The sequence below is a fragment of the Zea mays genome, chromosome 7, assembly GCF_902167145.1.
Source record: "Zea mays cultivar B73 chromosome 7, Zm-B73-REFERENCE-NAM-5.0, whole genome shotgun sequence".
NCBI classification, from domain to species: domain Eukaryota; kingdom Viridiplantae; phylum Streptophyta; class Magnoliopsida; order Poales; family Poaceae; genus Zea; species Zea mays.
This window is the reverse complement of record NC_050102.1, coordinates 132,889,569-132,917,429: the sequence shown is the minus strand read 5'-3', so window position 1 is coordinate 132,917,429 and position 27,861 is coordinate 132,889,569. Positions and strand designations below refer to the sequence as shown.

The 27,861-nt window shown below is 47.0% G+C and overlaps 2 protein-coding genes and 1 pseudogene across 7 annotated transcripts; 1 reads left to right on the top strand and 2 right to left on the bottom strand.

The window, feature by feature from the left end:
- Positions 1–2,569: 2,569 nt before the first annotated feature.
- Positions 2,570–4,414, bottom strand: LOC100191722 (Chaperone DnaJ-domain superfamily protein). Its single transcript, NM_001137151.2, has one exon. It carries the CDS (start codon positions 4,336–4,338, stop codon positions 3,016–3,018), a length of 1,323 nt encoding a protein of 440 aa, NP_001130623.1. The 5' UTR covers positions 4,339–4,414; the 3' UTR covers positions 2,570–3,015.
- A 1,477-nt stretch (positions 4,415–5,891) lies between these two features.
- On the bottom strand, positions 5,892–12,684 carry LOC100384518 (uncharacterized). 6 transcript variants are annotated; one of them, XM_035960698.1, is made up of 3 exons: positions 11,822–12,684; positions 6,485–6,816; positions 5,916–6,415 (listed from the first exon to the last, which is right to left on the bottom strand). In XM_035960698.1, exons 1-3 carry the CDS (start codon positions 12,192–12,194, stop codon positions 6,407–6,409), a joined length of 714 nt encoding a protein of 237 aa, XP_035816591.1. In that variant the 5' UTR covers positions 12,195–12,684; the 3' UTR covers positions 5,916–6,406. The 6 variants fall into 6 exon arrangements, 4 of the variants coding, with proteins under 4 accessions (NP_001170511.1, XP_035816591.1, NP_001142693.1 ...); NM_001149221.2 differs by having other exon boundaries at positions 6,072–6,358; positions 11,822–12,318; NM_001177040.1 differs by having other exon boundaries at positions 5,892–6,816; positions 11,822–12,197.
- Positions 12,685–13,273: 589 nt separating this feature from the next.
- The window catches only part of LOC103634167 (uncharacterized), a 52,543-nt pseudogene continuing 37,955 nt past the window's right edge, over positions 13,274–27,861 (top strand).

Sequence of the window (27,861 nt, the reverse complement as noted above, 5' to 3'; positions counted from 1 at the left end):
AATATTGGGCCCAACTTCTCACAGAATTCCAAAGCTATTTCACATATAAGACTATCTCCGACAGTTTATCCATATGACTAAGTAAAACATTGTTTTACACGTTAGATACTCCAGCAATTTACTCATGTAGTCATTCGAAACACTATTTTGCATTGTTTAGATTATATTGTTTGCAAAGTAGAGTTTGAACCTTTATACTATTTAAATCTATAGTAAGTCAAAATTTATCTCCATCTATTTCAATAAGCTCCAATCCACGTGAATTGGAATAACCGACCTAAATAAACAGAAATACCGTGAACCGCACTGAAACACGGAAGAGAACACTGTTTGACAACACACTTGTTACAGTGGAATCAGTGAATTCAAGCAGGTATATAAAGGTGCAATGACCTGACCCTGACTCTGTTTCTGCACCGCTTCAATACAAGCACTATAGCCACACTATCAAAGGGGAAATGCAATCACTATAGCATCTGAGTAGCTATAGGCATTCGTCAGCTAAAATCCTAGAACTTAACCCACGCTCATTGTTCTTCATCTTCCATGGCACAAGGGCTCTCGTAGATCTGTAACTCTGTTCCCCACTAACTCGCCATCGACTGACTATCATTAGATACAGCACCTGCTATACATGTTCCAGAATGAAAGTGCAGTATTTCCTTCTTTCCATGGACCAATTAGTCGGGCAACATTTCTAGGCCTCCTTTGCAACAAATGAAAAGTGAAGAAAATTTGAAGGATTAAAATTCTGTGGAAAAATTTCTTATGCGGTCCTTTGGAACAAAGGATTGAGTTGCTACAAATCCTATAAAATTCCTACGAAATTAAGCATTATAGTGAAATTTTGTAGGATTTTTAACATGAGGTTCAACCTCTTGAAAATTTTCCTGGAATTGAAGGTGACATACAACTTTATTTTTACATTTTTCCTATCCCGATATTTTACTAATCCTCCGTTCCAAAAGAGGCCTTCCCACAAAAACCTAGTAATCGACATCATTACTCCACTCAAAGTAATTGCAGGCAGATGATGCCACTCATAATCTGAATACTACACAGGCCTCCAGCCTCCACATTAGAGATGTCAATGGGTAATTCCCCCAGCGGGTTATAGCATCCCAGACTCATCCCCATCATGTTTGATACATCCCCATACCCATACCCATACCCATCATGGGTACAAAACTCATCTCATACCCATCCCCATTCGGGTTTCGGGTCCCCAATGGGTCCCCATCCCCAATTAAGGAATAACTAGGTACTAACATCTAGCACAAACTATCCAGATTTCATACATCACCACATCGACAAACACTCATCCATGAACCATTATCCATTCATCCATCCATCAGAAAAGAAATCAGTACATAGGACCAATATAAGAAATGGAGTCTGTTAGGTTTGATGGCTGACTCGGCCTCAACTCGTTCATACAAACAGGACAGGTGTATGCGTATGAAATACCCATGGGTAATCGGGTTTGGATTATTGCTTCCCAAACCCATACCCGTTTACCCAATGGGTGGAGATTTTGTCCCATATCCATACCCATGGGGACAATTTTTGTCCCATACCCGTACCCTAATAGGGGAATTCCCCACGGGTTATCGGGTATCGGGTCCCCATTGACATCTCTACTCCACATATCATGTCCCTCACATACCTCTAAATAATTTGTATTCACTAGTTAACCCATAAGAACTAAGAATATAAATGAAAAATGACTCCTTATAATCAAACAAAATGGCAAAATGTAAAGGCCAACCTTGCACAAACAAACTTAGAGAGAAAGGCGTGGCTGCAAAACAAAACTCCAAGGAAGAGCTGGCTAAACGCTCCAACTCTACAATTGCAAGCCCTATGGAGGTTTGAGAGTACAATTTTTTTTGGAGTACCTCTTTTACTACTTTGAAATCCTTAAAAAAAACCAGCTAGACACGGAGTTTGAAAGTATTCGCCACTTGTTATGAGAAAACAAACTAGACTCCGAGACAGAGCTGCTTCACCTAGAGGTTGTTTAGTTTAAAAAATCAATCCATACTAGATGAAGTGATGCAACATGAGTTCATCCCACAAATTTGGTGAAATGAGCTCATTCCTCATGTTATTACTAATTATTAACTTATGAGAAATAAAATGGTGATAGATCAACTCATTCCATTCCACAAACCAAACAAAAAAATGTCCACAAACCAAACAAAAAAATGAAGAGTAAGAAGATTTATTCATGAAACCAAACACCCTACTAGAGTTTTGAGCAGATCTGCAGACATACTTGATTCAGAAGAGCCTATCAACAAAGCAAAAAAGAAATAAAGAAAAGGTTCGACGGAGAAGATATAATCATGATAAGAGCGTGCACATTTAGACTTTTATAACAGTTCCCAGTTCGATACGATTTTCTTGAACAAGTAAACTAATAAACAGGAGCAGAACAAGTATCTCGATGAGTGAAACTAATAGCTGCTAAAAAACTTAAAAAGGAAATAGATTTTGATCACACGACATTGCAATAAGGACAGCCAAGGTGCAAAATTCTGGTACGGAAAGTGTCATAAGCAAAATTCGCGTTAAAATTAGAGCTTTAAACCATTCCATTTATTGCAGCATTACGACACAGAGCACTAGAGCAGAGTAGCACCAAACTCAAAACGTACAATAAACAGTAACTAGACACCTATCGATTTAGATCAATACAACTGTCTTCAGGGAAGCAGAAATTAGACGAATATGCAAATACAATAGTTACAGCTAAAGCATAATGTCAAGTACGGCAGTGGGGACGAACCAGAGATTAACATCATAATCTCGAAAAGGAAGAATTCTACCATTGAAAAAGAAGTCTTTCAGCAATAAAATTGCTTGCTCCACATTAGAGATCCTGGCAACAGCAAGTGAGAATTCAACCAGCAGACGAGTGCTTCGGTTGACTACAATGGCAGTGTGATTGAATGCATATCTCAGTTAATTCATGTGATCTATGATGATAACCATCATGTTCATCATTGGCATTCATAATTTCTTCTTGTTCTTGCTACCCTTGGGGCGACCACGCTTCTTCGCACCCACCTTCACTCGCATCGGCTTCGCTGGCGGTGTCACTGCAGGCACCTCTATGGGATCCTTGACTGGCACTTCTACCACTGGGGCACTAACTGGTGGCACCCCATTCTGAGCATTACCATGTACACCACCTGCGCTTCCAAGCCATGGCGCATTCAGCTGATCTACTCCCGATGGCTGTGCATTGACCATTCTTTCAAAGCCAGGACACCCAGGGAACCCAACGGGGAAGAACCCCCAAGTGCAGTAATACATGTCGGTGCCTGGCACAATAGGCGGTGGCTCAGCCATTGCCTTGGCCACAAATGGCTGGCGGCAACTAGGGCACAGTAATTTGCACGTCTCATATTGGCAGTCGAACTGGTGAATGTGGCAGCAGGCCGAGCACACTGTCCAGAACGTTGATGAAGGTGCCGCACCAGACTTCGCTGCTGGGACAGTTGCAGCCACCGGCGTTTGGGGAGTAGTCGGCCGCAGCGTACTTGACGGTGTTTGGGGAACAACAGGTGGTGGTGTAGACCGTGGAGCGGGAGCGGGAGCGGCAGGCAGCGGTGTTGACAGTGTTTGAGGAGAAACCGGTGGTGGTGGAGTAGATCGTGGAGCAGAAGCAGCCGGCGGCGGTGTTGACCTTGTTTGGGGGACAGCCGGCCGCTGAGTTTGCCGTGGAGGGGAAGCAGCCGGCGGTGATGTTGCCCGCGGAAGGGGAGAAACCAGCGGCGGAGTCGACCGCGGGGAGGGAGCAGCCACCGGCGGAGTTAGCCGTGCAGGCAGATGTGGCTGCGAGTGCGGCTGCGGTAGATTTGGAGGAGAGTGGTACGCGCGAGCTGCGGCGGCGGCATCGAGGTCCACGTCAAGGGAGGATTTAAGAACGGGATCAGAGAGAAAAGCCCAGGCATCAGCGACGAGCCGGGCAGCTTCGGCGAAGGCGAGCGAGCAGGGGCGGTCCTGGTGGGAACGATTGAGGAGGAAAGAGAGGCGGCGATATTGTGAGTGGATGGCATCCGGTCGGCGTGATGCGGGGTTTGCGGGGTCCAGACCAAGGACGCCGTAGGGATCAGGCTGACCGTTAGGGAGGCGGCGCTGCTGGGCTGCCAGGAGGGAGATGGCGGCGGCGTGGAGGTCGTCGGCGCCCGGGGTGTGGGGATCGGCGGCCAGGGCCTGCGAGGCGAACTGCTTGCACCCTTCAATGTCCCGCGCCACCATGAGCTTCTCAGCCACGCTCAACCACTGCTCCGCCTTCCGCCGCGAGGAGCCAACGGCGGACGGATCCATTGGGTGGGTAGAGGATGGTGGAATGGGGGTTTCTCGTGGGGATACTCGTAGATCGGTGTAAACAGCTGAGTGGCCGTAGCAATGTTTTTACGCTGCGTAGATAACATTATTTACATAGAAGGTGTAACCAGCTCTCCTATTTTATTTAATATCTCACCTTTTATTTTAAATCTTACTTAACAAAGTGTTGTCTATAATATAAAATAATATTTTACACAATCATATACATAATATTATATACATAATCTGCTGGACACAGCCAAACATCGTGTAATTCAAGACATGTTTTTGAAACTAGCAAATTTGCATCTAATGCTATTCATGGTGCATTTAATAGTTACCTGACATATCTGTACTAACTATTAAGACTGTATTGTAGACTGCCCCCGCCACAACCGCCCGCTCGATCCCGCCGCGACCTCCGCCAACCGCCCGCCGCGACCCCGCCCCCGCCAACCGCCCGCCGCGACCGCTCCGCAAACGCCGCTAACCCCGCAGAGGCGGAGGCGTGCGTGGCAGCGTGGGAGGGGCAGAAGACGGTGGCGCAGGAGAGGCAGGCGTAGAGGCGGGAGGTGGGGGACGGGGACGCGGCGGCGCAGGGCGAGCAGCGCGGGAGCTCACGCGGGTCCCACCGGATCTCGGGGCGGCCGAGCGGGCGCACGCGCAGGCAGCGGCGGAGGAAGCGCAGCGGGCGCGAGGACAGGCGGTGCGCGGCGAGGTGCGGGCAGGGCGGTGGTATGGACGGGGTGGAAGCGAGGTGGGTGACGAGATGCCGGACGACGTTGCTCTGCGCGAACAGGTCCTGGCACTTGTGGCTGTGGCGCGCCAGCGACGCGATGGCGTCCACGACCGCGGCCTGCACGCGCATCGGCGGCTCCTACGGGGACGCGGCGGCGCAGGGCGAGCAGCGCGGGAGCTCGCGCGGGTCCCGCCGGATCTCGGGGCGGCCGAGCGGGCGCACGCGCAGGCAGCGGCGGAGGAAGCGCAGCGGGCGCGAGGACATGCGGTGCGCGGCGAGGTGCGGACAGGGCGGTGGTATGGACGGGGTGGAAGCGAGGTGGGTGACGAGATGCCGGACGGCGTTGCTCTGCGCGAACAGGTCCTGGCACTTGTGGCTGTGGCGCGCCAGCGACGCGATGGCGTCCGTGACCGCGGCCTGCACGCGCACCGGTGGCTCCTTGAGCGCAGCGGCGAACACGGAGCACACTCCGGAGTGGAGGAGCTTATGTAGGCTGTCCTCGTCGCGGCAGAGGAGGCCAAGCGCCGCGGCCGCGGCCTCCTGCCTGTCGTCGGTGCCTTCCTTGATCAGCTTGACGAGGACAGCGACGTCGTCCTCCTTTACTGGCACAAACTGGATTGGCAGCAATGAGAGCTTTGGTGTGTGTCCGTGCATGTCGAGGGCAGCTCCTATTTTACTACAACCACATATATTGGGTCACAGTAATTGTGTATGACGGTTGGATGATCACATGGCCATCTTTCACATGGAGGTTGCATGATGCATTATATGAAATTTCAGATGGAGATAAGATCAGTGGTACGACTCTAAACTTCTGCTCAGATAACTTGTCATATGATGTTGGTGCCGTCTCTGAACAAACACAACGTGGTTTCCTGTCAGTAAGGTTCGATGTGTTACAAGATAAATACAGAATGGTTGATTGGCCATTTATGTTCACCAGGTCTAATGTTTAGAGCGTTGTGCAGGATAAAGGTTTGTTGTCTTTTTTCTAGGATAGCCTCATTTATTATGGCAAGAAGTTTTTGGATATCAGATTGGTCTGGTCACACATATGCATCAAGCAACCGAGGGCAAACTGGTTGTGGCTGCAATCTATTTTTTATTACATATTCCACTCTGCTCACTTCATTTTCATCTGCTCTAGTACTCACAATCCGGAAGAGCTTTTCCGTGAGATGTTCAGTCAGGGAACAGATGACGAGTCTGAAGTTGTGCCCGAACCTATAGAGCAGCCCCTGATGGTGTTGTCATCTTCAGCATGGTCTGGCACTGCGACAGCTACCACATGGCATTTACAAGATCAAATTCAGCATCAAGATATTCTGACTACTCGGCCTGGTCAGGGACAACTTGTCATCAGACCTTGAAACTTAAAGGGAGAATACAGGAGCAGTCTCTGAATACCTTACTGGACAGTGGTAGTACACACACATTTGTCCCTGGAACCAATGGTATAGTGTGGTCGCATGTTCTGCTTGGTGGTAAGCCGACTGGATCCTCAAATACCTCCACGAACTGATCCAGAACTGCTTGGACTTTTGGATCGACCGATTGTCCAGCGGGTGTAGCCTGTGATTCCACTGACAAGAGCAAAAGTTCGGTGACAGCGCCGGCTGGTAATGTCACCTGCACACCTTGCAAGTATGCTGGCGATCCATTATATGGAATGACTGCCCACTTGTTCGCCCAATCCACCTTCATCGGACTGTATTGCTGGATCCAGTTCATGCCCAATACTACATAAAACACCGTAAGAGGAAAAAATTTCATGTTAGTGACAAATTGGCAATCAGACATACTCCACTCAGCTGCTGGGAGATGATAACGGCATGGAAGCACTTGACTGTTGGCTACTTGCACAGATATGGTTCTAGGCAACTCTTGAACACCAGACAACTGTGGCCGTAAGCGGTCACTGACAAAAGTGTGAGAAGACCCTGAGTCAACTAATATGAGGATGTCGTGTTGCTGCATGCGACCAGCAAATCGCATAGTGGTTCCTTTGTCTATTCCTTCCCATGCTGCTGGTGATAGAGATAGTGCCATCATGATTTGTTCCGGCTGGTCAGGTGCTGTGAACAACACCCGTGGTTCACGCCAGGAATTTCTCTGGTATCTATTCCTTTCTTGCCGACTCGGCAATAACATGTTCCAGACTGAGTTTAGAAACGATTACAATATTATTTATACCGGCACACCTGCCCTCATCAATACGTATAACTCCGTATACCTATACGCGCCACTCTGCACCGATGTACTTGGTATTTGGCTTTGGTACACGACGGCTGCGCGGGCTCTGATTGTCTTCCTTGACTCCCTCTGTCTGTGCCTTCTGTTGCACTGCTTGAGTCCGCTCCTCTGCATGGTCCATGTGATCTGCTCTGCTGACATTTCCCCCTTCTTTAACGACAGCTTGACCCCAAGCTGGTGCTTGTGGAAATTTCTGCTTAATGGCCTCTTCATCCTCCCAGGTTGACAGTGACACCGGCCAATTGGACCACTTAATGAGCAACTGCGAAATCACCTTACCCCCTTTACGAAGAAGCCTGGACTCCAGAACTTCCTCCGGCACCTGCAACCCAGTAAAGATATCTGGAAGAGAGTCAGTGCTAGGAACCCGCACGCCGTTGGCCGATTTTAACTGCGATACATGAAAGACCGGGTGGATAGCACTCCCAGATGGTAACGCTAGTTCATAGGCCACAGGATTGATCTGCTTAATCACCTCAAAGGGACCAAAAAACCGAAATGCCAGTTTAGAAACTGGTCTGTCAGCCACTAATCGTTGACAGAAGGGCTGAAGTTTCAGAAAAACTTGATCGCCCACAGTATAAGTACGTTCCACTCGACCCTTATCAGCCTGTTTCTTCATTCTGTCCTGAGCACGCTGAAGATGGAACTTTACTTGCTGTAGCATCTGTTGGTGACCAAGCAACCAAGTTTGTAAATCAGGAACCGAACACTGATCCACGGTGTCTAATCCAAGCTGAGAAGGAGCATGACCGTATAACACTTCGAAAGGAGATTTACCCAGAGCGGTATGATAGCAAGTGTTATACCAAAATTCAGCCAGCGAGAGCCAAGAATACCACTGTTTGGGGCAAGAATGAACGAAGCATCTCAGATAAGCTTCCAAACACTGATTAACCCTTTCTGTCTGACCATCAGACTGTGGATGATAGGCACTACTCATGCACAGCTTTGTCCCAGCCAATCTGAACAGTTCTTGCCATAACTTGCTAGTGAATATGGGATCCCGATCAGACACAATCGACGATGGCAGTCCATGCAACTTATATATGTCTGACAGATAAAGCTTAGCTACGGTTAAAGCTGTGAACGGATGGGCTAGTGCTAGGAAATGTGCATACTTCGAAAACTTATCCACCACAACCATGATACAATTGTACTTGTGGGACACAGGCAGCCCAGAAATAAAGTCCATCGTCACGACTTGCCAAGCATGATCTGGGATGGGTAGGGGTAACAGAAGTCCAGGATATTTGCTCCTATCCGGCTTGGCCTGCTGACAGATTGAGCAAGTGCCAACAAACTCACGAATCTGATTTTTCATTCCAGGCCAACTAAATATTGCTTTAATTCTTCTGTATGTTACCGGAAAACCTGAGTGTCCCCCTATGGCACTGTCATGCAGTGAAGACATAACCTTCGTCTGCAAATCTTGATTGTGACCCAGCCACACCCTGCCTTTATGCTTGATCACCCCGGCCACCAACGTATAATGCTCCAACGGATGTCCTGTAGATAAAGCACTAAGAATTTTCTGAGCAACTTCATCATTTTCATATCCTTTCGTGACCTCAGTCAGCCAGCTAGGGATCATAGAGGAACTACTCAGGACATGCAGCTGCAGGGTAGTGTCATCGGATTGTAAATCTGCCCTTCTGGATAAGGCATCAGCTACCTTGTTCTCTACCCCCTTCTTGTAGATAATTTGAAAATTAAGGCCCATTAATTTAGTCAAAGCCTTTTGTTGCCAAGGTGTTGTGACCCTTTGATCATCCAGGTGAGTCAAACTTTGCTGGTCGGTTTTAATGAGAAACTGAGCATGTTGCAAATAAGGTCTCCAATGATCAACTGCAAAAAGTATCGCCAAGCACTCCTTCTCATATGTTGACAAAGCAGCATTCCTGGGACCCAGAGCTTTACTAATATAGGCGATAGGATGTCCATCTTGCTGTAATATAGCTCCAATGCCTACCCCACTAGCATCAGTTTCAATCACAAAGGTTTTAGCAAAATCTGGAATTACCAGAACTGGTGCCTTGACTAGAGCATCTTTCAACGCCTCAAAAGATTTTTGTGTGGTGTCAGTCCAAACAAACATTTGATCTTTCTTCAGCAGGTTGGTCAGAGGTTTACTTATGATGCCAAACCCTGCCACAAAACGTCGGTAATACCCCGCCATACCCAAAAAACTTCTCACCTCCTTGACAGATTTCGGAATTGGCCAATTTTTTATCACTTCCACCTTGGCTGGTTCAGTCGAAATACCAGCAGCACTGATTACATGGCCCAAAAATTCCAATTTGTCTTGGGCAAACTTACACTTGGATTGTTTTAGTTTCAACTGATTTTGGGTCAGAATACCAAAAACCTGTTCCAAATGTCCAACGTGATCTTCTAAAGTAGTACTATAAACCAAAATATCATCCAAGAATACCACAACACACTTTCTCAAAAGGGGAGCTAAGATGTGATTCATAAAATCTTGAAAGGTAGCCGGTGCTCCTGTCAGACCGAACGGCATGACCTTATATTCATAGTGTCCATTATGCGTATGGAAGGCCGTTTTATACTCCTCTCCCTCTTTAATCCTGATTTGATGGTAACCAGCTCTATGGTCCAACTTTGTGAATACGGTGGCTCCACTCAGCTCATCTGCAATCTCATCAAAAACTGGCATGGGAAACCTATTCTTCACCGTATAAGCATTGAGTTTCCTGTAGTCCACGCATAACCTCCACTCTCCATCCTTCTTCTTTACTAACAGCACCGGTGAAGCGAAGGGACTGGAACTCTGCTGGATAATTCCACCTTCCAACATTTCCTTAATCTGTTTCTCAATCTCATTTTTTTGTTGAGGAGTGTATCGATAAGGCCTGAGTCGGAAAGGATTTACACCAGGCAACAAAGGAATGTCATGATCAAACAACCTCTTTGGAGGCAGGCCTTTTGGGGCTGCAAACAATTCCTGGTATTTGTTCACCAACTCAACAATCTGATCGGGAACAGTGTTTGTCTCAGTCTCCATGGTGATCCTCAACTCGATTACTTGTTCCACCGCTTCCTTCCTGAGCAAACCCTTCAATTGCACACTAGACATGGGAGTACAAGCTTTTAATTTAGGAGTTACGCCTTGTAACTGCACTTTCTTACCCTTGTACACGAACTCCATCCATTTTGTAGCCCAGTCTATAGACATAGGACTAAGATCCTCCAACCAGTCCATCCCTAGTATAAGATCATAACCGTCCAATGGCAAGAACTTGAAATCAGTATAAAAAGTTATTCCCTCACATAGCCATTGACAGCTTGGTACCCATTTTTCACACCACAAATAGTACCCGTCAGCAACTTTGACTTTAACAGGTCTGACCAAATTCTGCACCCCTTTCACTACTTCCATCAGATGGGTACCCATAAAACTAGCCGAGCTACCAGAATCCACCAATACGAGCACCTGTTGACAGTGAATCGAGGCCCATAACCGAATAGTCCTGTTGTTTTCACTACCATTTACTGCCGCCGTAGACAACGCCAACACTGCCTCCTCGTTCTCAGTTTCATAATGCTCATCCTTTGGATCAGTGTCCCCTTCCTCCTTTCCCTGGTCAGTCACAGCCCACATCTCCTCCACCACATGAAGAGGAACACTGTTAGAGCAATGGTGATTATAATTCCACTTTTCACCACATTTAAAACATAAGCCCTTGGCTCTTCTGTAGGACTTCAAGGCAGCAAGTTTCTGATCCTCCGTCCTTCCATCGCTCCCAGACGGCCTACGACGATCTTCTGACAAGGGATGGATCCGACTTGTGGTAACTGATACTTGATGTCCAGCCATGGTCGCAGTCTTCATGGAGGGATTGGAGGGTCTAGTATAACCACCCAATTCCACTCTCCTGCCTTCCTTCCGATTGGGTTGTGTCAACATATCCTCCTGTAATAGAGCTAGCGAACAGGCTGTGTCCAGATCGGCTGGGCGTTGAATGGCCACCACAGCCCGTATACCATCCTTTAAACCATCCACAAATCTGGAAGTGATCATCATTGGCGTCAACTGGCTTTCATGGGCTAGTAGTTGATGTAACAGCATGTCAAACTGTTCCACATATTCCACCACTGAGTTCTGCTGGTATATGTGATAGAAGTGTCGAATCAAGGTACCATGTTGATCCCTTCCAAATCTGTTATACAATCCAGAACAGAATTCATCCCACTTCATGTATCTAAGCCGATGTTCTACAGATTGTAACCAGAATAAACCCGCACCCTCAAAATGCATGATGGCCAACCGAATCCACATGGGACGAGCAACAGAATAGAAATCAAAGTAGGTTTCACACCGCGTTCTCCACAGCTTAGGGTTGGATCCATCAAAAACAGGGAAACTCATACTAGGTATACCCGATCCGGACCCATGTGACCAGTCGCCAAAGGAATGGTTTCCAGCAGCCTCGAATCTGAAAGAGTTGGAGTTCCAGGGCGAGTTCATACCTCCATGCGAGAATTGGGTCCGCCCTTCTTCACGACGAAACTCCAAATTCGAAGAATCAGATGGTGGCGGCTTCAGAAATCCGTCTTCTCCTTCTTCTTCCTGTCTCGACCCGAAACCGAGCGGCTTCTTCTCCATCTTTCCCATCTGGATCTGGATCGCCTTTAGAGCATCAGAAATCTCCGTCACTTTCGCTTCCACCTCCGGTTTCCACTTCTGAAGATCTCCCTGCTCCGTCATCACCACCTTGACCGCCGCCTCCATATTTCCCACCGCCCCCTGAATCGCCTCCATGCGTCGGTGAGTCTCCTTGTTTCCCTCCTCGATCTTCGCCAGAAGCTGGGACAAAGGATCGTCCGTCTTCGCTGGCGCCATGCCGCCCAACTTCGATTGCGATCTCGTCCAGTACCCGTGTGGAGGATCCAGTATTGGCTCTGGTACCAAATGTGAACAACACCCGTGGTTCACGCCAGGAATTTCTCTGGTATCTATTCCTTTCTTGCCGACTCGACAATAACATGTTCCAGACTGAGTTTAGAAACGATTACAATATTATTTATACCGGCACACCTGCCCTCATCAATACGTATAACTCCGTATACCTATACGCGCCACTCTGCACCGATGTACTTGGTATTTGGCTTTGGTACACGACGGCTGCGCGGGCTCTGATTGTCTTCCTTGACTCCCTCTGTCTGTGCCTTCTGTTGCACTGCTTGAGTCCGCTCCTCTGCATGGTCCATGTGATCTGCTCTGCTGACAGGTGCGCCTTCGACACTTTCTGGTACTGCCAGTAGATCCCATACCTCCTCGATGGCATGTAACTGTACCGTGCTGGCACATTTGTGACCGGGAAACCATTTCTCCGCACAGCGGTCGCACAAACTGCGAGCACGATGATAGCTTTTGAGCGATGCTACACGATCAGCTGGTGAAGATGCACGACTGAAGTCACCAGTCGTTTTGTCAGTGGATTGATTTTGTCCGCCTGGTTGTTCCTTCTTGCTGAATTCAGACGACGCCATATGCGGCCAAGCCATCCGGTTGGAGAAAGGCTCAGCACGCTGACGCCGAGATGACTCCAGCGCCTCTTCCTGCACAAGGGCGAGTGCACAAGCAGCATCGAGATTTGGAGGTCTTTGTACCATTATAACAATTTTAATATCATGTTTGAGACCATCGATAAATCGCATTGTGTAGTACAAGGGATCAGTATGCGACTCATATGCAGCTAACTCATCTATCAAGGATGCAAACTGTTCAACGTAGTCTGAAACAGACCCTGTCTAACTAATATGGAAGAGCTGACGAATCAAGGATTCATGTTGTTCACGAGCTGGATGGGCTTGGCCAGCATCGCCTTTGACCCCTCCCCCATTGTTGTCGCTCGGGGTTGCAGGCGAATTTTGGGCGGAGAACGTGCTACGTCTGGACCGCCGGTGTGGAGGCACGCAATGTTGTCCCAGACCATGCCGAGCACGAGCTCGTTCTGCGCGATGTTGGGGAGCCCTCGCAGGTCGCCGTCGTCGTCCTGTGGGGACGAGACGCGGATGAGCCAGGCGATGTCCTCGAGCGCGGTGTCGAGCAGGGCGAGGGTGCGCGGGAGCCCGGACACCGGGTTGAGCGTGAAGAAGCGGCGGAGGCGGGAGTGGCTCTGGAAGCAACACGCGGCCATGCCCGCGGCCTTGTGGAGCGCTCGCTCCGTGTCGGCCATGACGCACGGCGGGGCGCTCGTACGGCTCGACCCGCGCCGCCTGCCGCCTACCGCAGGAGCTCGGCGAGCTTCATGGCGCGAGACCGTAGCTCCGTGCAGTCTGCCCTGAGGCACTGCCAGCCCGCCTGCTGCGCCACTTGGTCCGCGAGCTGGATGGGCTTGGCCAGCATCGCCTTCGACCCCTCCTCCATCGTCGTCGCTCAGGGTTGCAGGCGAATTTTGGGCGGAGAGTGTGCTGCGTCTGGGCAATCGGCAGGATATGTCGATCACCCCCCACGAACTGAACTTTAAATCGGGGGCTATAGCTCCCGCGGTGTTGGTACGGCGCAGAGGGGCAGAGGGGCCAAGACGACGACAGGGAAATGCAAGGAAAAATCCCACCACTAACGAACCGTCGCACGCCCAGCAAGGCCAAGGCGCCGGGCGCGTGGGTTCTTAAGCTGCTTGCTTGGCTTTGGTGTGGCCGCCGGTGTGCTATGGGTTGTGGCGTTGCCATCTTGGGTTTCGTTGCTTGGCGAGCACGGATGAGGATCGAGGAGCGCTTGGGGCAGGTGGGTCAATCAGTCGTGCGACCGGGTACATAAATTATCATGATATTATATGTTCCCGTTGCAACGCACGGGCAGCCACCTAGTGAGTAAAGAGGAAAGAAAATAAAGCTATATCTTTAAGATTATTTCCTATGGTATCATACTCAATTAATATATGCAGTAGGGAAGCAGACGGCGCTCGGTTGTCTCCACGCTGGGCGACGAGCGCCCCTCAAAACCCTAGCCACCGCCTAGCCCTCACCGCATCCCCTGGCCATGCCACCGCCTGAGCAAGCCACCGAAAGCCCGCGCGGCCTACGATGACAGCGGCGACGGGGCTCCTTTCCCTCCTTACGACGGATCTGGGCGGGCACCAGAATGGCACAGTAGTGGTCCGATGCACCACCCGAATATGCAACTTTAGCCCATTCATTCCAATAGCTATATGGGTATTGGGGCTATAAATACCCCCAACCAACATTGAAATGAAACAAGAGTTGCGCCAAACATCTCTAAACTTAGTCAACTACTCCCAAACATTCAATAGCCTCTAAGTGCCATACTCAAGTGAAGTAAGCTAGAAAAGATGTAGCGGCTTGCGAGAGATTTGTTCTTGAGTTGTTGCAAGTTCTTGTGCTCTTAATTGTGTTTCATTCTCATTTGCAACCTCATTCTTTCACCTGGTAAAGCTAGCAAGAAAGGCCAAAGTGTGTGGTGATCCTTGCGGGGACTTAGTGTCATTTGAGATTGAGAAGAACGCTCATCTGGTCTTCGTGACCGTTTGACATAGGGAAAGGGTTGAAGGAGACCGTCCTTAGTAGTTTCCTCAACGGGCACACATGTTTTACGGAGCCAAACCTCGAGAAATAATCGCACGTGTTCTTTGTGTTTGATCTTCATTTACGATTTGCTTCTTTCTCTCCCCTCTCTCTAGTTCTCTTGTTTGCACATTAATTCTATATCAATCGAGTTGCTCCCAAAGTAATTCCACATTCGTTTGAGCAACTCTAGCAAGAAGAACTCTCTCTCCCTTAGTCTAATTATTCTTATTAATTTTCGTTCTAACGCTAACATGGGGTATAAAGTTGTGCTTTAAGTTTTAAATTTCAGGTTTCACCTATTCACCACTCTCTAGGCAAATTTTAGTGGTCGTTTGCCTGATCCTCCACTCCACCTCATGCCGCCCACATGACCTTCGCTGCCGACTGTGGGGAGATTATTTTTTTATTCCTTCCATGATTTTGTTTATGCCTACAATTGCACTATTTATGCTTTTCATTTAAGTACTTTATGTTTAAGAATACAACGTCCTAGATATATCCATGTCTCTCATGTTGGCTTGATATTTACGCTATATCCAACACTATTTTATGATCAAACTTATGATTTTTACGCAAGAACTTGTGGGTGTGCCACCAGTGTATTGCATGCCAAATTTTTACGCGTGCACAACAAAAAACAGAATCACATGATTTATGCTATCTATGATTGCCATAAAAATCAAATCCCACAATAAAATCCTATAATCAACTCCCTAATCGAATCCCTTGACTTATGGTGGGCGCATGGACGTTTGGGTTGTTGGTTGGGAGTGAATCAACATTTACACTATATCTAACACTAGTTATGCTCAAACTTGAGGATTTTTACATTCATGAGTACAACACATCAGAGTTATTAACGTCTCTCACGTTGGTTTGGCGTTTATGGTCAAAACTTAGGACTTTTTTGCATGCACAGTGAAAAGGGAATCCCTTGATTTATGGTTTCCATGACTACCATAAAATCAAATTCCCTAACTAACTCACCTAATTAAATCCCCTAATCAAATCCCTTGATTTCTGGTGGCCGCATGGATGTGGGGGGTTGTTGGTTGTGAGTGAATCAATATTTACGCTATATCTAACACTATTTATGTCCAAACTTGAGGATTTTTATGTTCATTAATATAACACATTAGAGTTATCAATGTCACTCACGTTGGCTCAGAATTTACGATCAAAACTGAAGATTTTTAAGCTCGAACCTAGAGTGTTTCCACCAGTGTACTGCATGTCATAATTTTTGCATGGATGGTGAAAAGGGAATCACTTGATTTATGGTGTGTATGACTGCAATAAAAATCAAATTTCTTAATCAACTCACCTAAATAAATCCACTAATCAACTCCCCTAATCAAATGTCTTGATTTATGGTGGCATCATGGACTTGGGGGGCCATTGGTTGTGAGTGATTTGATATTTACTAAAAGGGAAATGGGCATTAACCATTTCCTATAATCGATTTTGGTGGTTGACATCCATCACAAACCACGTGGACTAACTAGTTTGTCTAGATATCATTTATCTCAGGTGCATAATGTTCAACACAAACCAAGAAAGAAATTCAGTTAAGGACGCAATCAAATTTGGAGCAAAGGACTTAGAGTGTCCGGTGAAATTTGGCGCACCGGACATTGCAATTCACCGGACTGTCCGGTGTGCACCGGAATGTCCGGTGAGCCAGCGGAGCAACGGCTCCCTGCACGCCAACGGTCGTTTCGTCAGAAGGAACAGTGATGAACAGTGCTGGGCAGAAGTCAGAGCGTAGAAGTCAGAGGGCACCGGACTATTCGGTGCAACAAGACGACAAAGCTCTCCAACGGTCAACTGCTCCAAACCCTAATGGACGCGCTGACGTGGCGCGCACCGGACAATGCATAGTGGCTATCCGATGCGCCACCAGACTGTCCGGTGTGCCCATCGCTAGTAGCCTTCACCGACGGCTATGGAAGTGGTTGGGGCTATAAATACCCCCTAACCACCTCATTCATATCCATCCAAGTTTTCTGAACATCCCATTCATTGCAAGAGCAAAAGACTTCACTCCAAGACACATTCAATAGATCAAATCCCCTCCAAGCCTCCAAATCAACTCAATTCCATTAGAGACTTGAGAGAGGGTGTTCTGTGTTCTTTTGTTGCTCTTGTTGCTTGGATTGGCCTTTTTCTTTTCCCTTCTTATTCTTAAGAGACTTGTAAGCGAAGCAAGAGATACCAAGTGTGTGGTGGTCCTTGTGGGGTCTTAGTGACCCGTGAGATTAAGGAAAAGGCTCACTCGGTCTAAGTGACCGTTTGAGAGAGGGAAAGGGTTGGAATAGACCCGCCTTTGTGGCCTCCTCAATGGGGACTAGGTTCTTTGGAATCGAACCTCGGTAAAACAAATCACCGTGTCTACTCGCGTTGATTCTCACTTGATTTGTTTTGCACTCTTTCCTCTCTCTAACGTTTCCTTGCTAGTATTTATTTGAGTTTGCTCCCATTCATCATCTGCATCCTTTGAGCAACTTTTAGCAAGATAAACAATCTTTTGGACTTGAATTTAATTCTAACGCTAACCCCCGACCTTAGTGTGTGTTTAAGTTTATAAATTTCAGGTTTCGCCTATTCACCCCCCTCTAGGCGACTTTCAATTGGTATCAGAGCCAATGCTTCATTAAGAGTCTAACCAACTCGAAGTGATGTCTGGAGATCACGCCAAGAGGGAGATCATGACCGGTGACAAGCCCACGGGCTCGTGGAGGACTCTATCAAGGGAGTCCGGCAACAAGTTAAAGGAGGAATCCTCTTCCTCCATCAAGTCACTTAGGAGGGGTGACAAGAAGAAGAAATGAAGAAGGTAGTCTACTATGAGATCGACTCTTTATCACCCTCCACGTCCGGCATCGAGTCTACAACTTCGACACGCCACGAGCGCAAGAAGTATAGTAAGATGCCACTTTGTTATCCCCGCATTCCTAAACGCGCTCCTCTACTTTCGGTACCCCTAGGCAAACCACCATATTTTGATGGTCAAGATTATTGCATGTGGAGTGATAAAATGAGGCACCATCTAACCTCACTCCACAAAAGCATATGTGATATTGTTGAGTTTGGAGCGCAGGTACCACAGGTGGGCGATGAGGACTACGACTCGGATGAGGCCACCCAAATTAGGCACTTTAACTCTCAAGCCACTTCTATACTCCTTGCCTCCTTGTGTCGAGAGGAGTATAATAAGGTGCGAGGGTTAAAGAACACCAAAAAAATTTGGGACGTCCTCAAAACCGCGCACGAAGGGGATGAGGTGACAAAGATCACCAAACAGGAGGCGATCGAGGGCGAGCTCGGTCGATTCGTCCTCAACGAAGAAGAAGAGCCGCAAGCCATATACAACCGGCTCAAGACAATGGTGAATCAAGTGCGCAACCTCAGGAGCACCAAATGGGATGACCATGAAATGCTGAAGGTTATTCTTAGATCCCTCATATTTTGTAATCCTATTCAAGTTCAATTAATACGTGGGGTTCCTAGATACATGAAAGTCGCCTAGAGGGGGGGTGAATAGGGCGAAACTGAAATTCTCAAAAAATAATCACAACTACAAGCCGGGTTAGCGTTAGAAATATAATCGAGTCCGCGAGAGAGGGCGCAAAACAAATCGCAAGCGAATAGAGAGGTGAGACACGTGGATTTGTTTTACCGAGGTTCGGTTCTTTCAAACCTACTCCCCGTTGAGGAGGCCACAAAGGCCGGGTCTCTTTCAACCCTTCCCTCTCTCAAACGGTCCCTCGGACCGAGTGAGCTTCTCTTTCTCAAATCACTTGGGAATCAAACTTCCCGCAAGGACCACCACACGATTGGTGTCTCTTGCCTCAATTACAAGTGAGTGTTTGATCACAAGAAAGAATGCCAAAGAAAAAGAAGCGATCCAAGCGCAAGAGCTCAAATGAACACTACAAATCACTCTCTCTAGTCACTAGGGCTTTGTGTGGAGTTGGGAGAGGATTTGATCTCTTTTGATGTGCTTTGCAATGAATGCTAGCTCTTGTATAGTGGTTGGAAGCTGGAAAACTTGGATATCATGAATGGTGGGGTGGTTGGGGTATTTATAGCCCCAACCACCAAACTTGACCGTTGGTGGAGCTGTCTGTCGTATGGTGCACCGGACAGTCCGGTGCACACCGGACATGTCCGGTGCAACAGCCACGTCACCAAATAGCCGTTGGATCAATCGTTGGAGCTCTGTCTCTGGGCCCGCCTTGATGTCCGGTGGCGCACCGGACATGAACTGTAGATTGTCCGGTGCGCCTGCTCCCGCGTGCCTGACGACTGCGCGCTTCTGGCGCGCATTAAATGCACCTGCAGGTGACCGTTGGCGCGAAGTAGCCGTTGCCCCGAGATTGCACCGGACAGTCCGGTGCACACCGGACATGTCCAGTGAATTATAGCGAAGCGGTTGAAGTGAAAACCCGAGGCTGGCGAGTTCCTGAGGCCGCCCTTCCTTGGAGCACCGGACATGTCCGGTGCACACCGGACAGTCCGGTGAATTATAGCGGAGTGGCCTCTGGAAATTCCCGAGAGTGAAGAGTTTGAAGTCGGAGACCCCTGGTGCACCGTACATGTCCGGTGGCACACCGGACAGTCCGGTGCGCCAGACCAGAGGTGCTTTCGGTTAACCTTTGCTCTTTTGTTGAACCCAACACTTGGTCTTTTTATTGGCTAAGTGTGAACCTTTTGCACCTGTATAACTTATACACTAGAGCAAACTAGTTAGTCCAAAAGATTTGTGTTGGGCAATTCAACCACCAAAATTATTTAGGGACTAGGTGTAAGCCTAATTCCCTTTCAATCTCCCCCTTTTTGGTGATTGATGCCAACACAAACCAAAGCAAATATAGAAGTGCCTGATTGAACTAGTTTGCATAATGTAAGTGCAAAGGTTGCTTAGAATTGAGCCAATATAAATACTTACATGATGCGCATGGATTGTTTTCTTTGTTTTTGACATATTGGACCATATTTGCACCACAAGTTTTGTTTTTGCAAACTCTTTTGTAAATTCTTTTCAAAGTCCTTTTGCAAGATAGTCAAAGGTAAATGAATAAGATTTTGCAAAGCATTTTCAAGTTTTGAAATTTTCCTCCTTTGTTCCAAATGCTTTTCCTTTGACTAAACAAAACTCCCCCTCAAATAAAGTCTCCTCTTAGTGTTCAAGAGGGTTTTAAGACATCAATTTTGAAAATACTACTTGCTCCCCCTTTAGAGCACACTTGCTCCCCCTTTAGAGCACAAAGAGATACCAATTTTGAAATTTTTCATCCGATTGGCAAACATTAGTTTTAAAACTAGGGTGGTGGTGCGGTGGTGCGGTCCTTTTGCTTTGGACTCATATTTTCTCCCCCTTTGGCATGAATCGCCAAAAACGGAATTATTAGAGCCCTTAGAAGTACTTTCTCCTCCTTTGGTCATAAAATAAATGAGTGAAGATTATACCAATGTTGGAGAGTGATGCGGAGCGACGACGAAGGATGAGTAGTAGAGCGGAGTGGAAGCCTTTGTCTTCGCCGAAGACTCCAATTCTCTTTCAATATACCTATGACTTGGTTTGGAATACACTTGAAAACACATTAGTCATAGCATATAAAAGAGACATGATCAAAGGTATTCTTATGAGCTATGTGTGCAAGTTTAGCAAAAGAAATTCCTAGAATCAAGAATATTAAGCTCATGCCTAAGCCTGGTAAAAGATTGTTCATCAAGTGGCTTGGTAAAGATATCGGCTAATTGATCTTTAGTGTTAATGTATGAAATCTCGATATCCCCCTTTTGTTGGTGATCCCGAAGAAAATGATACCGAATGGCTATGTGTTTAGTGCGGCTATGCTCAACGGGATTATCCGCCATGCGGATTGCACTCTCATTATCACATAGAAGAGGAACTTTGGTTAGTTTGTAACCGTAGTCCCGCAGGGTTTGCCTCATCCAAAGCAATTGCGCGCAACAATGGCCTGCGGCAATGTACTCGGCTTCGGCGGTAGAAAGAGCGACCGAATTTTGCTTCTTTGAAGCCCAAGACACCAAGGATCTTCCCAAGAACTGGCAAGTCCCCGATGTGCTCTTCCTATTAATCTTACACCCCGCCCAATCGGCATCCGAATAACCAATCAAATCAAATGTGGATCCCCGAGGGTACCAAAGCCCAAACTTAGGTGTGTAAGCCAAATATCTCAAGATTCGTTTTACGGCCGTAAGGTGTGATTCCTTAGGGTCGGCTTGGAATCTTGCACACATGCAAACGGAAAGCATAATGTCCGGTCGAGATGCACATAAATAAAGCAATGAACCAATCATCGACCGGTATACCTTTTGATCCACGGACTTACCTCCCGTGTCGAGGTCGAGATGCCCATTTGTTCCCATGGGGGTCTTGATGGGCTTGGCATCCTTCATTCCAAACTTGCTTAGAATGTCTTGAGTATACTTCGTTTGGCTAATGAAAGTGCCCTCTTGGAGTTGTTTGACTTGGAATCCTAGAAAATACTTCAACTCCCCCATCATAGACGTCTCGAATTTCTGTGTCATGATCCTACTAAATTCTTCACATGTAGATTTGTTAGTAGACCCAAATATAATATCATCAACATAAATTTGGCATACAAACAAATCATTATCAAGTGTTTTAGTGAATAAAGTAGGATCGGCTTTGCCGACTTTGAAGCCATTTGCAATAAGGAAATCTCTAAGGCATTCATACCATGCTCTTGGGGCTTGCTTGAGCCCATAAAGCGCCTTAGAGAGCCTATAGACATGTTTCGGGTACTCACTATCTTCAAAGCCGGGAGGTTGCTCAACATAGACCTCCTCCTTGATCGGTCCATTGAGGAAGGCACTCTTCACGTCCATTTGATAAAGCTTGAAGCCATGGTAAGTAGCATAGGCTAATAATATGCGAATTGACTCAAGCCTGGCTACGGGTGCATAGGTTTCACCAAAATCCAAACCTTCGACTTGTGAATACCCCTTGGCCACGAGTCGAGCTTTGTTCCTTGTCACCACACCATGCTCGTCTTGCTTGTTGCGGAAGACCCACTTGGTTCCTACAACATTTTGATTAGGACGTGGAACTAAATGCCATACCTCATTCCTTGTGAAATTGTTGAGCTCCTCTTGCATCGCCATCACCCAATCCGAATCTTGAAGTGCTTCCTCTACCCTGTGTGGCTCAATAGAGGAAACAAAAGAGTAATGTTCACAAAAATGTGCAACACGAGATCGAGTAGTTACCCCCTTATGAATGTCGCCGAGGATGGTGTCGACGGGATGATCTCGTTGTATTGCTTGGTGGACTCTTGGGTGTGGCGGCCTTGGTTGTTCATCCTCCTTGTTTTCATCATTTGCATCTCCCCCTTGATCGTTGCCGTCATTTTGAGGTAGCTCATCTTCTTGATCTTCTTGTTCAACATCTTGAGCCTCATCCTCAATTTGAGTTGGTGGAGATGCTTGCGTGGAGGAGGATGGTTGATCTTGTGCATGTGGAGGCTCTTCGGATTCCTTAGGATACACATCCCCAATGGACATGTTCCTTAGCGCGATGCACGGAGCCTGTTCTTCACCTATCTCATCAAGATCAACTTGCTCTACTTGAGAGCCGTTAGTCTCATCAAACACAACGTCACAAGAAACTTCAACAAGTCCTGAGGACTTGTTAAAGACTCTATATGCCCTTGTGTTTGAGTCATATCCTAGTAAAAAGCCTTCTACAGTTTTAGGAGCAAATTTAGATTTTCTACCTCTCTTAACAAGAATAAAGCATTTGCTACCAAAAACTCTAAAATATGAAATATTGGGCTTTTTACCGGTTAGGAGTTCATAGGATGTCTTCTTGAGGATTCGGTGAAGATATAACCGGTTGATGGCGTAGCATGCGGTGTTGACCGCCTCGGCCCAAAACCGATCTGGTGTCTTGTACTCATCAAGCATGGTTCTTGCCATGTCCAATAGAGTTCGATTCTTCCTCTCCACTACACCATTTTGTTGTGGGGTGTAGGGGGAAGAGAACTCATGCTTGATGCCCTCCTCCTCAAGGAAGCCTTCTATTTGTGAGTTCTTGAACTCCGTCCCGTTGTCGCTTCTAATTTTCTTGATCCTTAAGCCGAACTCATTTTGAGCTCGTCTCAAGAATCCCTTTAAGGTCTCTTGGGTATGAGATTTTTCCTGCAAAAAGAACACCCAAGTGAAGCGAGAATAATCATCCACAATAACTAGACAGTACTTACTACCGCCGATGCTTACGTAAGCGATCGGGCCGAATAAGTCCATGTGTAGGAGCTCCAGTGGTCTGTCACTAGTCATGATGTTCTTGTGTGGATGATGAGAGCCAACTTGCTTCCCGGCCTGGCATGCACTACAAATCCTGTCTTTCTCAAAATGAACATTGGTTAGTCCTAAAATGTGTTCCCCCTTTAGAAGCTTATGAAGATTCTTCATTCCAACATGGGCTAGTCGGCGGTGCTAGAGCCAACCCAAGTTAGTCTTAGCAATTAAGCAAGTGTCGAGTTCAGCTCTATCAAAATCTACCAAGTATAGCTGACCCTCTAACACTCCCTTAAATGCTATTGAATCATCACTTCTTCTAAAGACAGTAACACCTACATCAGTAAATAGACAGTTGTAGCCCATTTGACATAATTGGGATACGGAAAGCAAATTGTAATCTAAAGAATCTACAAGAAAAACATTGGAAATAGTATGGTCAGGTGATATAGCAATTTTACCCAATCCTTTGACCAAACCTTGATTTCCATCCCCAAATGTGATAGCTCGTTGGGGATCTTGGTTTTTCTCATATGAGGAGAACATCTTTTTCTCCCCTGTCATATGGTTTGTGCACCCGCTGTCGAGTATCCAACTTGAGCCCCCGGATGCATAAACCTACAAAACAATTTTAGTTCTTGACTTTAGGTACCCAAACGGTTTTGGGTCCTTTGGCATTAGAAACAAGAACTTTGGGTACCCAAACACAAGTCTTGGAGCCCTTGTGTTTGCCCCCAACAAACTTGGCAACTACCTTGCCGGATTTGTTAGTTAACACATATGATGCATCAAAAGTTTTGAATGAAATAACATGATCATTTGATGCATTAGGAGTTTTCCTTTTAGGCAACTTGGCACGGGTTGGTTGCCTAGAGCTAGATGTCTCACCCTTATACATAAAAGCATGGTTAGGGCCAGAGTGAGACTTCCTAAAATGAGTTCTCCTAATTTTGCTCTCAGGATAACCGGCAGGGTATAAAATGTAACCCTCGTTATCCTGAGGCATGGGAGCCTTGCCCTTAACAAAGTTAGATAAATTCTTTGGAGGGGCATTAAGTTTGACATTGTCTCCCCTTTGGAAGCCAATGCCATCCTTGATGCCCGGGCGTCTCCCACTATAGAGCATACTTCTAGCAAATTTAAACTTTTCATTTTCCAAGTTATGCTCGGCAATTTTTGCATCTAATTTTGCTATATGATCATTTTGTTGTTTAATTAAGACCATGTGATCATGAATAGCATCAACATCAATATCTCTACATCTAGTACAAATAGAAACATGCTCAATGGTAGATGTAGAGGGTTTGCAAGATTTTAATTCAACAACCTTAGCATGTAATATATCATTCTCACTTCTAAGGTTTGAAATAGTAACATCAAAAACCTTAGCCTTAGCAATTAAATTTTCATTTTCTATTCTAAGGCTAGCAAGAGATGCATTTAATTCATCAATCTTAGCAAGCAAATCATCATTATTATTTCTAAGATTGGGAACATCACAAACATGAGAATCAACCTTAGCAATTAATCTAGCATTTTCATTTCTAAGGTTGTTAATAGTGTCATGGCATGTGCTTAGCTCACTAGATAATTTGTTACATTTTTCTACCTCTAGAGCATAAGCATTTTTAACCTTAACATGTTTCTTATTTTCCTTGATTAGGAAGTCCTCTTGGGAGTCCAAGAGATCGTCCTTTTCATGGATGGCACTAATTAGCTCATTTAATTTTTCTTTTTGTTCCATGTTAAGGTTGGCAAAAAGGATACGCAAATTATCTTCCTCACCACTAGCATTATCATCACTAGAAGATTCATATTTAGTGGAGGAGTTAGATTTAACCTTCTTCCTTTTGCCGTCCTTTGCCATGAGGCACTTGTGGCCGACGTTGGGAAAGAGAAGTCCCTTGGTGACAGCGATGTTGGCGGCGTCCTCGTCGTCGGAGGAGGAGTCGGTGGAGCTCTCGTCGGAGTTCCACTCCCGGCAAACATGGGCATCGCCGCCCTTCTTCTTGTAATACTTCTTCTTTTCTCTCCTCTTTCCCTTCTTGTCGTCGCCCCTGTCACTGTCACTAGACATAGGACATTTTGCAATAAAATGACCGGGCTTACCACATTTGTAGCACACTTTCTTGGAGCGGGGTTTGTAGTCCTTCCCCCTCCGTTGCTTGAGGATTTGGCGAAAGCTTTTGATGATTAAAGCCATCTCCTCATTGTCGAGCTTGGAGGCGTCAATTGGTTGTCTACTCGGTGTAGACTCCTCCTTCTTCTCCTCCGTTGCCTTGAAGGCCACCGGTTGTGCCTCGGACGTGGAGGGTTCGTCAAGCTCGTTGATCTTCTTTGATCCTTTAATCATACATTCAAAGCTCACAAAATTCCCGATAACTTCCTCGGGGGTCATTAGTGGATATCTAGGATTACCACGAATTAATTGAACTTGAGTAGGGTTAAGGAAAATAAGAGCTCTTAAAATAACCTTAACCACCTCGTGGTCGTCCCACTTTTTGCTCCCGAGGTTGCGCACTTGGTTCACCAAGGTTTTGAGCCGGTTGTACATATCTTGTGGCTCCTCCCCTTGGCGAAGACGAAAGCGACCGAGCTCCCCCTCGATCGTTTCCCGCTTGGTGATCTTGGTGAGTTCATCACCCTCGTGCGCCATCTTGAGTAGGTCCCAAATCTCCTTTGCATTCTTCAACCCTTGCACTTTGTTGTATTCCTCCTTGCTTAGAGAGGCGAGGAGAATGGTTGTGGCTTGGGAGTTGAAGTGCTCGATTTGGGCCACTTCGTCCGTATCATAATCCTCATCCCCTATTGATGGTACCTGTGTTCCAAACTCAACAACATTCCATATACTTTTGTGGAGTGAGGTTAGATGAAATTTCATTAAATCACTCCACCTAGCATAATCTTCGCCATCAAAAGTTGGCGGTTTGCCTAATGGAACGGAAAGTAATGGAGTATGTCTAGATGTGCGGGGATAGTGTAAGGGGATCTTACTAAACTTCTTGCGCTCTTGGCGCTTAGAAGTTACGGACGCCGCGTCGGAGCCGGAGGTGGATGTCGATGAAGAATCGGTCTCGTAGTAGACCACCTTCCTCATCCTCTTCTTCTTGTCACCACTCCGATGCGGCTTGTGGGAAGAAGATTTTTCCTTCTTCTCTTTGTGATGTGAAGAAGATATTTTCTCCTTTCCTTTGGAGGAGTCCTTCTTCTTTTCTTCGTGGTGTGAAGAGGATCTTTTCTCTTTTCCTTTGGAGGAGACCTTCTTCTTCTCCTTCCTCTTGATGCAGGACTCTTCCGATGAAGTGCTCCCTTGGCTTGTAGTGGGCTTGTCGCCGGTCTCCATCTCCCTCTTGGTGTGATCTCCCGACATCACTTCGAGCGGTTAGGCTCTAATGAAGCACCGGGCTTCGATACCAATTGAAAGTCGCCTAGAGGGGGGGTGAATAGGGCGAAACTGAAATTCTCAAAAAATAATCACAACTACAAGCCGGGTTAGCGTTAGAAATATAATCGAGTCCGCGAGAGAGGGTGCAAAACAAATCGCAAGCGAATAGAGAGGTGAGACACGTGGATTTGTTTTACCGAGGTTCGGTTCTTTCAAACCTACTCCCCGTTGAGGAGGCCACAAAGGCCGGGTCTCTTTCAACCCTTCCCTCTCTCAAACGGTCCCTCGGACCGAGTGAGCTTCTCTTTCTCAAATCACTTGGGAATCAAACTTCCCGCAAGGACCACCACACGATTGGTGTCTCTTGCCTCAATTACAAGTGAGTGTTTGATCACAAGAAAGAATGCCAAAGAAAAAGAAGCGATCCAAGCGCAAGAGCTCAAATGAACACTACAAATCACTCTCTCTAGTCACTAGGGCTTTGTGTGGAGTTGGGAGAGGATTTGATCTCTTTTGATGTGCTTTGCAATGAATGCTAGCTCTTGTATAGTGGTTGGAAGCTGGAAAACTTGGATATCATGAATGGTGGGGTGGTTGGGGTATTTATAGCCCCAACCACCAAACTTGACCGTTGGTGGAGCTGTCTGTCGTATGGTGCACCGGACAGTCCGGTGCACACCGGACATGTCCGGTGCAACAGCCACGTCACCAAATAGCCGTTGGATCAATCGTTGGAGCTCTGTCTCTGGGCCCGCCTTGATGTCCGGTGGCGCACCGGACATGAACTGTAGATTGTCCGGTGCGCCTGCTCCCGCGTGCCTGACGACTGCGCGCTTCTGGCGCGCATTAAATGCACCTGCAGGTGACCGTTGGCGCGAAGTAGCCGTTGCCCCGAGATTGCACCGGACAGTCCGGTGCACACCGGACATGTCCAGTGAATTATAGCGAAGCGGTTGAAGTGAAAACCCGAGGCTGGCGAGTTCCTGAGGCCGCCCTTCCTTGGAGCACCGGACATGTCCGGTGCACACCGGACAGTCCGGTGAATTATAGCGGAGTGGCCTCTGGAAATTCCCGAGAGTGAAGAGTTTGAAGTCGGAGACCCCTGGTGCACCGGACATGTCCGGTGGCACACCGGATAGTCCGGTGCGCCAGACTAGAGGTGCTTTCGGTTGACCTTTGCTCTTTTGTTGAACCCAACACTTGGTCTTTTTATTGGCTAAGTGTGAACCTTTTGCACCTGTATAACTTATACACTAGAGCAAACTAGTTAGTCCAAAAGATTTGTGTTGGGCAATTCAAC

Coding starts and splice junctions, on each gene's coding strand:
- LOC100191722 (NM_001137151.2), bottom strand. CDS start 4,338: ATGGATCCGTCCGCCGTTGGCTCCTCGCGGCGGAAGGCGGAGCAGTGG.
- LOC100384518 (NM_001149221.2), bottom strand. CDS start 12,194: ATGGCGCCAGCGAAGACGGACGATCCTTTGTCCCAGCTTCTGGCGAAG. Junction 6,817..11,821: donor GACCCAATTCTCGCATGGAG/GTATGAACTCGC, acceptor TGTTTTATGTAG/TATTGGGCATGAACTGGATC. Junction 6,359..6,484: donor TACTACCACTGTCCAGTAAG/GTATTCAGAGAC, acceptor GCCATGTGGTAG/CTGTCGCAGTGCCAGACCAT.